The sequence below is a fragment of the Nesoenas mayeri genome (genome assembly GCF_963082525.1).
Source record: "Nesoenas mayeri genome assembly, chromosome: 5".
Lineage (NCBI taxonomy): Eukaryota > Metazoa > Chordata > Aves > Columbiformes > Columbidae > Nesoenas > Nesoenas mayeri.
Window position 1 is genome coordinate 16,079,769 of NC_137548.1, and position 9,159 is coordinate 16,088,927.

The 9,159-nt window shown below is 37.4% G+C and overlaps 1 protein-coding gene across 1 annotated transcript in view; it reads left to right on the forward strand.

Moving 5' to 3' along the window:
* The window catches only part of CLMN (calmin), a gene marked incomplete at both ends in the record, with an annotated part of 70,496 nt that extends 62,101 nt beyond the window's left edge, over positions 1-8,395 (forward strand). Inside the window, 6 exons of the mRNA XM_080345564.1 lie at positions 616-698; positions 2,144-3,460; positions 4,498-4,679; positions 5,423-5,483; positions 6,515-6,576; positions 8,242-8,395. Coding sequence (XP_080201690.1) covers positions 616-698; positions 2,144-3,460; positions 4,498-4,679; positions 5,423-5,483; positions 6,515-6,576; positions 8,242-8,395 — 1,859 coding nt within the window. The remainder of the gene's footprint in view (positions 1-615; positions 699-2,143; positions 3,461-4,497; positions 4,680-5,422; positions 5,484-6,514; positions 6,577-8,241) is intronic.
* Between the last annotated feature and the right edge of the window lie 764 nt (positions 8,396-9,159).

Here is a 9,159-nt window from a genome sequence, read left to right on the forward strand (position 1 = left end):
AGTCTGCAGAGACTAAGTATCACTCCAGGATGATGTATGCAAGTCTGCCATGAAAATGGGTAGATACCTATTTGAATGTATTTGCATCTCCCAGTTTTTCTTTTACAATGCATATATAAACATACATATATATAAATATATGTAAACATAAGCATATATGTATATAAATGGAGCTGCTTCTTGCAGTGTTTTTACCCAGCTCTTCTAGAGAGGTGTTAGGCCTTGATTTTCTAATTGAAAGCACAGATTGACTGTTTGTACTTCCATGGGTCACCTGTTAGACTACTGGGCCATCCTGCTAAAAATAAACCTCTGAGCAGTCATTCAACAAGATCACTGTCTAGTGACAACATGAATGACAATATGAAGGTGGATGAAAATGGATCCTGACCAGGATTTAGTATGTATTTGAAAACAGGACAAAATAAGATGTTGAGAACTCTTTCAAGTACCATCAACAGGGAAAAGTATTTCTCTTATCTGTCAGAAAAAGAAAAGCTTTTGTAGCTGTTATTTGTCTTGTCAGAAAGGCGGGATAAATGTCTGATGATCTGTTCCTCTGCAAGAGCATTTTAAAGCCATGTGTACTCAAGCCGCTTGTGTCTGTCTCTATAGATATCATGGTGGAATCCCCTGATGAACAGTCAATTGTGACATACGTGGCACAATTTCTGGAACACTTTCCGGAGCTGGAAAGGGTATGTGTTTACTCCTACGTCACGTCAGTTTTTTTAATCTGCTTTGGTGTAGTTGGTAAAGTAAAATATTGCTGTATTTATCCTCTAGGTTTCTTTCTAAGCTATTTAAAATAAACCACAAACTCAGATTTAATTTTTCACATTTTTGTTAAATCCAGTCAAATAGGCTTTCATTGGCAATTGTTAAAACGTTTTAGGTAGAACTCTGCTTTTAAACATTTACATCAAATTATAACTTCCAGAGGTTAGAATTGGCTACATAGAGGTCTACTACTTTGCTATATTAGTCTTAAATAAGGCTGAAATTTATCCCTTCATCTATGATGATTCATTGGACTTTGAATTGCATTTTGACTTCTCAAGTTTGAGGGCCACACTCAACCTGTATTTGGCAGGTATCAGACACAAAATACCAGAGGCTGAATCTTGTCAATGCAGCACTTATTGTAAGTATGAAATAAATTGCAGCTTAAAGGACCAGGACTTTAATGCAGTCTTTATCATAAATAAAATAATAGAGGAGCAAGCAGAGACTGACTCTGTCAGGGATTGACAAAGGATGTTTGGAGAAACAGAGGATAAACTTACAGAGAAATTAAAGGAGACAGGAAATTTGAGGAACATGGGAAGTCCCAAGAAAATGATCTGCCGAAATGATCTGCAGAAGCTGGAAAACTGTTCTGGAGGCTGCTTGTAGTTCCAGACAAACCTAGTTCAGCATAGGCTTTTTGATGTCAAAGGATCCCCAAGGGACTCGGTGTCCCTTGAGTATCTGGATAAGTTTTTGTGCTGGAGTATATGCACATAAATGATGGTTCCTACACGAAAGGCATTTCCTTTCATTTCTTGACTGAAGGTTCCAGTTGAGATGTGTCTTGTAGCTTAGAAAATTGGTGTGCGTTACGAAAGTCACTGGAATTGAAATTATTATAATAGTGTAATTATTGTTATTAGATTATATGAGCAGTAAGATTTGTTGGCATTAAGAATCGTGGGCATTTTAATTGACAAAAAGAAGCCTACTTTTATTTTTTTTTAAATACAGTCTGTTGGAATGGAATAATCTAGTATATTAATATATTTCACAGCAGACTTATTAGACTTATTAGATTTATTTTATTCCCAGGGTTTGTGATTGTGTGAAAAAGCCAAGTCAGTTGCATCCATAGGTGCACCAGGGAGAGATGAATATATTAATAACTGAGAAGTAGGCTTGTCTGCATTCTAATCTTCCTGTACAAGTGGCTTCTTGACATGCAGCTTTGTTCAAGTCACTTGACTTGCCAAATTGGTTTCCCTGCTTTGAAAATAAGTGAGTCATTAATTGGCCATGCACAAGGTAATTGGCTGATGGGCTAGGAAGTCATTCTTTCTGTAGTGTTTGGGAAAAGTAAAATGGTATCTGAGGTATGATTTGTCTTTTAATGGTGTATCATCACTTACAGGAAGACTTTACAGATCCTGACAAGGAGCTTCCGATTGAGTCCACATATGTGCACATCAAAGACACACCTTTAGAAAAGGAAAGCAAAATCCTGATTTTAAGTAAAAGTGAAGAAAATATGTATACTGTTAATCATGAAAGGAGTCATCCTGCTCCTCCAAAGGTTCACATACATGACACCCCTGAGAGAATCCCATCAGAAACCGTTCCTGAAAAGTGTAATGGGAAATTGAGTCAAGTGTTTGGTGATTCACAGGAAGGATCTGAAGAGGAGCCTCAGAGGCCTACCTCACTGAGAATTACAGGATCTACCAGTTTTGAATCCAATTCCTCTTGGGAGGTTCTAAGCGACAAATTCATGTCAGGTGAAGGGGGCATATCTGATGATCCACTGAAACAGAACAATGACCTTTCTCCAGCTGTTTTGACAGATCAGAAAAATTCTGTTGACTCTTTTGAAGACTACTCTGAAGAATTAACTAAAGAAACCTCTACTGAATATGACAATGAAACTAAGAGCCTTTCAGCCAATACTTCTTCTTTGAGTCCATTATCCTGGACTTCAGGTATACTTACAGATGAATCTATAAATAAAGTGGAAGAGAGCAAACCCCAGACTCCAATTATTTTACCAGAAGATACCCCAAAACAAGAAGATACGCAAAAGTATGTCCTTCACCTTCTAAATGAGGAAATACTGAAAATTCCACAAAATGAACACACAAAGCAATCACCTGGCTTTGAGACAATAGAAACTAACCATTGTTCACTGAATGATTCTAATATCAAAATCCAAGAACTACCTACAGAGCATGAAATATCTGATGACTCTCTCTCAGATGTACCTAAAAATTCAGAGGACCCAGACAGCTGTGATGAAGCTGAGTCTTCACCTGAAGTGCTACCCAGTTCTTCAAAAGTATCTGTTATACCCCACGATCTCTTTTATTATCCACATTATAATGTTCCCATATCGGCCGTTTTGAACGCTTACCTTGAGCCTTGTATTGAAGATTATGATACTGGAAACGACAAAGCTGCTTCTGAAGCAGTGACGGAAGTTTTGCAGGAGAAGGGCTCACCAGAACAGAACTACAAGGAAGATGCTCCAGAGCCAGACTTAGGGAATAAACTGGGTGTCCCTCCATCAGAAGTAGATACTGAAAACAGCGAGGAGGAAACAACAGATATTAACAGTCCCATGAATTCTTCTGATGAAAAAGAAGTTCCATTACTAGAAGGAGAAGAATTAGAAATTGAAAAAGATGACAAAAAGGCCACCAACCATGATGATTCCACTATACCACAACATCCTGAGGTATTTTATTTTTTTTATTGCAGCATTTTTTTGGTGTATATTTGGGGTATTATGATCTGACTTTGATGGTTTTCATTTGCTTTCATTTTGCAGTGTTTTGCAAAAATATGTAAAATGCATTTTGTTTCCTGTCCCATAACACTGTTTGCCACAGCCCTCTACTGGAATGAAAGGAATTGCAGATCCCTGAAACGATCTGACATTAAAAGAGAGAATAAGCCCTAATATTAATAATATTGCACAATTGTGAATTATGGTTGTGTTTTAAAGTAGTTTGAGACTCCTGTATAATTCCTAGACATAAAATATTATCACAGAGGGTATTTTTAACAATTTTTAATGAGAAGAACAAAAAGCAGTACTGCTGATGTAGAAAGGATACAGGCAAAGGTAATTTTTTTATGAATGCAAATAAGTTTGCCTACAAAAACTTACACCAGTTTGAGTAGAATAAGTTATGTGGATAAAATGAAGGCTTGTCTACACTGAAAGAGGGGGGATTTTTGGTAATTATTCTGAGTATTGGATTTAGGAAATTTGCTACGGCATCTCTTCTTGCAGACACTGATTTTGAATTGTCTTAGATGTTTTCCAGTACAGTAATTTTAGACGATGTTTTTCAAGAATGAGCGTCCATTTAATGTTACTCTACCCGTTGCTTAGACAAGTTGCTTAAACATGTTTTGGTCCTGACATTTACTAGAGCATTGAAGTCAATTTGCTGTTAGCTTCAAAGGCTAATTGGGGGTAGATTAAAAACAGTCTTAGCGCATTACTTCAAGGAGCCATGTCATGTCTTGCCTTCTTTTTATATAAAAAGAACTGACAACTAATTGTATGTATGTTGAACTGATGATACTCAATGTATCCAAAATGATTTTCAGTAAATGAATTGCCTTTTTTTTTTCTCTTTATCAAGACTTTCAATCTCATACTACATGCAAATTAGCATCTGAGTAGGCTGCACCACTAAGATATTTGGAAGGGTGGGGAATCAGTCTTGTTGTCTAATGCAAAATGTTTCTTAATTTCAACAGGCCATAGAAGAAGATCTGGAGGATTTATCAAAAGCCATGAAGAGACAAGAAAAAAATAGTAATAGGGAGGAAGAAGAGAAAAATATTATCAAAGCAGAAGACCTGCAGATCTCAGACGTTGCCACAACTATTCCGTCACAAGATAAACTGGAAGAAATGGCTGATTGTCAGGAGTTTACCAGGTATTTCACATTAACTTTGTCTTAAATACACCTAACTGGCATGAATGCCTGGTCTATTGAAGGGTGTCTGTCCACTGGACGTTTCTTGTAGACTTCTTTTAGGAGCAGTGCACTGGGACTCATTGGCTTCTTCCTGTATTTCTCTGAAACATGTCAAGTGATTCTGTGCCAATGGGACTTGATTTGATCTTGCTGTACAAACTTTGCTACACAAACCCTAACTAAAACCCTAGTGCATTTTGAACATGGCAGTGTTATAACTGGTTTTTTCCAACAGAAAAAGTGCCTTGTAATGTAGATTAAATAATCCATGTGCATTGTGAACACTATATGGAAGCCTGACATTGCTTCACTCCAGTAGGTATTTGTTGGCCTTTTTTTCTGTTTGTGAACAAGTGAACCAGAGCTTGGTAGGCTGACCTTGGCTGGCCACCATGTGTCCACCAAGCCACTCTCTCACTCCCTGTCCTCAACAGGATGGGGAAGAAGATAAGATGAAAAATTCATGGGTCGAGGTAAAGGCAGTTGAATGAAAAAAAGCAAAGACCACATGTGGAAGCAAAGCAAAAAGAGACAAAAAAAATTTCTCTAGTTCCCCTCAGCAGGTCTATATTATAACACATGCAACACGTATGGTTTTGCATAGTGTAAAAGTAGCATGTGCAATTTCAGTGGCTCTCTATGAAATTAACCCAAAACTTAGCTTTATTAATTTTAACACTTTGCTTTTACATACACTTCAGAACCAGTGAAAGTGATTCCAACATTTGCCTCCGAAAAAGATCTCCTAATCCTTCTGAGGAGGTAAGTATGTGGAAATGTACTTATCTCTGTTTCTCTATTTCTCTTCAACTCCAAAACTTCACATACTGTAAAAGACTCTCTGGTATAAATAACGCTCTGTGATAATACAAAAGCCCTGTGACTTCTAATAATTTTAGTGCCAAAACCAGGCATAGCTGAAAAGCTTTACTCGACTCTCCTAAATACATGGAACTGAACCTTATTGAACTCTGAACAAACCACAGAGTACCTAGCACTACAATTAAACCTATTGTAACTTTCAGGCTTAACTTTGCTATAACTGCAGAGCTGCAATATTTTGCTTCTTTGAAACTCCCTTTATGTGCTCCTCCAGTGCCTTTTAGTTTGTGCATTCTCTCTTTGTTTGTTGGTGTCCCTGTAAACATGCTGGGTGTCTCTTGAACTGCACCAGTTCTTTCCCTGGTCCTTCATAGTAGCTGTGTATTATCTCCATAGCAGCAGCTAACCCTAAAAGAATTTTAGTTGTAATGTGAAACTGCATCCTTAATGGCAGATGTAATTCATACTGGTTTCTTGAGAGCACACTATACGACTGAGCTTTGGATTTTTATTTTTTGAGTCTGAAGGAATGGACGTGATCGGCAATCGGGGCTCACTGAGCAAGGATAGGAATATGGCTCTTTTCAGCACAAAATAAAATTCTGACTGTCTTGAAGTTTTAAAGAAATGCTGCCACTAATGTTCAATGAAAGGGAGGTTTCACACAGATGCTTTAGTTTTGCAACACTGTCAGAGCTACTAGAAATACATATGAATAAGGGGAGCTTTATTCAATGGAATAATAGGAGTTGAAAGCAAAAAAGTCTTATTTCACAATGTTTTCTTTTCTTCTGTGTGCACACCAGATTGCAGTCATGGATGTGCTGGCAGGGAATAAATTTATAAGTACAGTTTCATTTTATTTGAGAAAATGTTAGACATACTCTGGATAAAATACCCACACAATTACGATATTTTCAAAATGCTGATTTTTTTTTTTTCTTACATAATCTATTCCTGATTTGTTTAAGGAAATCTGTGATATAAACAAGCAGAAGATGACAGATGTAAGTGAAAATCCATCAGTCATCAGGTGAGTCATACTTATTCAGACAAAGCCTTTTGCAAGGAATTAGTAACTCCTAGCTACTTCTAACAATGTTACAAAGGGAAATGAAAATTAACTGTAATGGTAGACACTGATTGGATGTCTTGTGTAATAGCTCAAAGTTCATATTTCCCACAGGTGTAAGATAGGAGTCACCATCCCGGGAGGTGTTCAAAAGGTGTTTAGACGGGGTTCTTAGGGACATGGTTTAGTGCTAGAGTTAGGTTAGGTTGTGGTTGGACTCTCTGATCCTGAGGGTCTCTTCCAACCAAAATGCATCAATGATTCTATAGAACAGTTCTTTATTGCTTCATCTCCCCCTTGAGAGGAAAGATTCAACTGTCGAAGCAAGATTGTGAGCACTTTCCCCACATGGTGGATATTTCAGCCAAGAAAAGATTGGGAGGACTTCAAATATGAGGCCCTCTGGCAGAGATAACTCTTTCCAGGTTTGGAAGACTTACAGGACAATATTTATTGTGGTCAGTAGTAGGGAAAGACAATACTTAGTGAAGTTCTGGCCTCTGTTAGAGCAGCCATGAGTTTTTATAATTTGTATGTGTGTTTAATTTAGACTTAGGGTGATAGATCCTGAACCCAGAGTGTGTATCCCTTTGGCATTAGGGTGTCTGTATCTATAACAAGGATAGCTTTAGGTTTTCCCTCTCAGTTGATATTGAATAGTACCTCCCAGAACTTCTAGTTAAAACGATGGTTGCATTTAAATGCAGAAAACACACAAAATACTATTGGGATCCAGTGTCCTCGTCTCATGCTTCTGTTAAAAAAATACATGAATAGCTGCCACAGTTATGCCTGTTTGCAGATTGATGATATTTAGCAAGTTTTCTGTAATAGTTAGGTATATATCCAGTATAATATCTGAGCAAGTAGGATGCCCCAAGCCAGAAAAAGGACTCATTAAAATAGGCAAAACCCCAGTTTTCTCCAAAAGCAGATATAAGAAAGTATACCAGAGGGTGATTTGTATAGTATTTTAAAATTACAAAATAAGTGTACCATCTTGTGCCTTTTTAAAATAAGACCTTTTCCTGTCTTTGTGAGAGCTCAGTGCTGCTGGCAGAGTCCATCAGGCTTTGGAATTTTGGAAAGTTGAAATGTTGGGGTTGTCCTACAAAACCCCAACTGCTAGTAGTTGGTCTTTGGAAGTCGTGAGCTTTTTCTGTTCAATTTTCTGGTGTCTGACATGAGAAGCTTTTAAAGTAGATGATTTGGGGAAAGTACATCAAGTCAGATATGTTGCATAAGTAAAATTGTGAAAGTGTGATATGTGGTGCCCAGAGCTATGTTTACTGTTCTGAATATAAAAGGGCATATTTTTGACTAGTGGAAATCACCTTAGATCAAAGGACTGTACTGTAATGGCAGCTATTTAAACTACCTGAAAATTTGTCCCAGAATTTTCAGAGGATGAATTGCTTGTACATGGGCTTCTAAGGGAACATCCTGCTGAATCCCATTATGCACCTCCTAATCTAGCTTGGACTCCAACTGACCAGATTGAAACGGTCCCTTAAAGTGCTTTTAGTCTGCCCTCTGATCTTTACACTATGTATTAACAGTGTATATTAATTACAGTATATATTAATTCTTTTTCCTGTCTCTTACCAAATTCTCTCCTGTTTTCAGGAAGAAAAAGGATTTGGAAGCAAGTGAGACTCCAGCACCAACTCATGCCATTACGATGGTTGAGCAGCCAGATATTTTCTACTTCATCATTTTCTTCTGGGTTCTGGTCTACTGCCTTTTACTCCTTCCACAGCTTCTTAGCAACAAAGTTTGATCTCTGTGAGGTGTGGAAAAATAAAGGACGAGGTCTGGATTGCTTTGTGTATCTGCATATGAATATGTTCCTTCAGGTGAAGCACAAACAGAAATATATTAATAGGACCTGGTATTTATGTTTATTATCAGGTTGTCCTCAATTCCTCTACTGTTGTGCTATGACAGCGTCTAAGCACATTTTATATTACGGTAATTGTGTAAATATATATAAAAATTACCTGATTTAGTAGATGCGATTTTGTACATTTGTGCCTTGCTTTATAAGATGCTAAATAAAACCAGATAATTATCAGTAGAAATATGAACAATTCAGAGCTCTAGTCTTCAAAAATAATTCTTCTGGCTTCATTTACTTATGTAGGGCCTGACAGCTGTGGAAGAGGGATGCAAGGGCAAGGCTGGAAATGCTTTTACACATTTCCCATGAAATTCTTTGAGAGAGTTGGAGGTAGAGCAGAGCGGCAGGTGGTGGAACATGCTGACCTCAGGAACTGATCACAATTCCAATGGCAATCCAGTGGAGCAACAAAATCAGTTTGAGGGTTTATTTGGGTAGGGGAGTTTGGTTTTTTTTAGGATTTAAATTAATTTTTATCCTGCACCTTTTGTTATGTTTAATTCGTAGGAATAAATTGGATGTGGAGAAGCATGAAGAACAAACATGCTAGCTGCTGCTTAGGAATACATGAGAAATCTTAGACCAGAAACTTCTGTAGAGAATACCTGAAGAAATACACTTCTTCTATGTTACTGATGGTCACC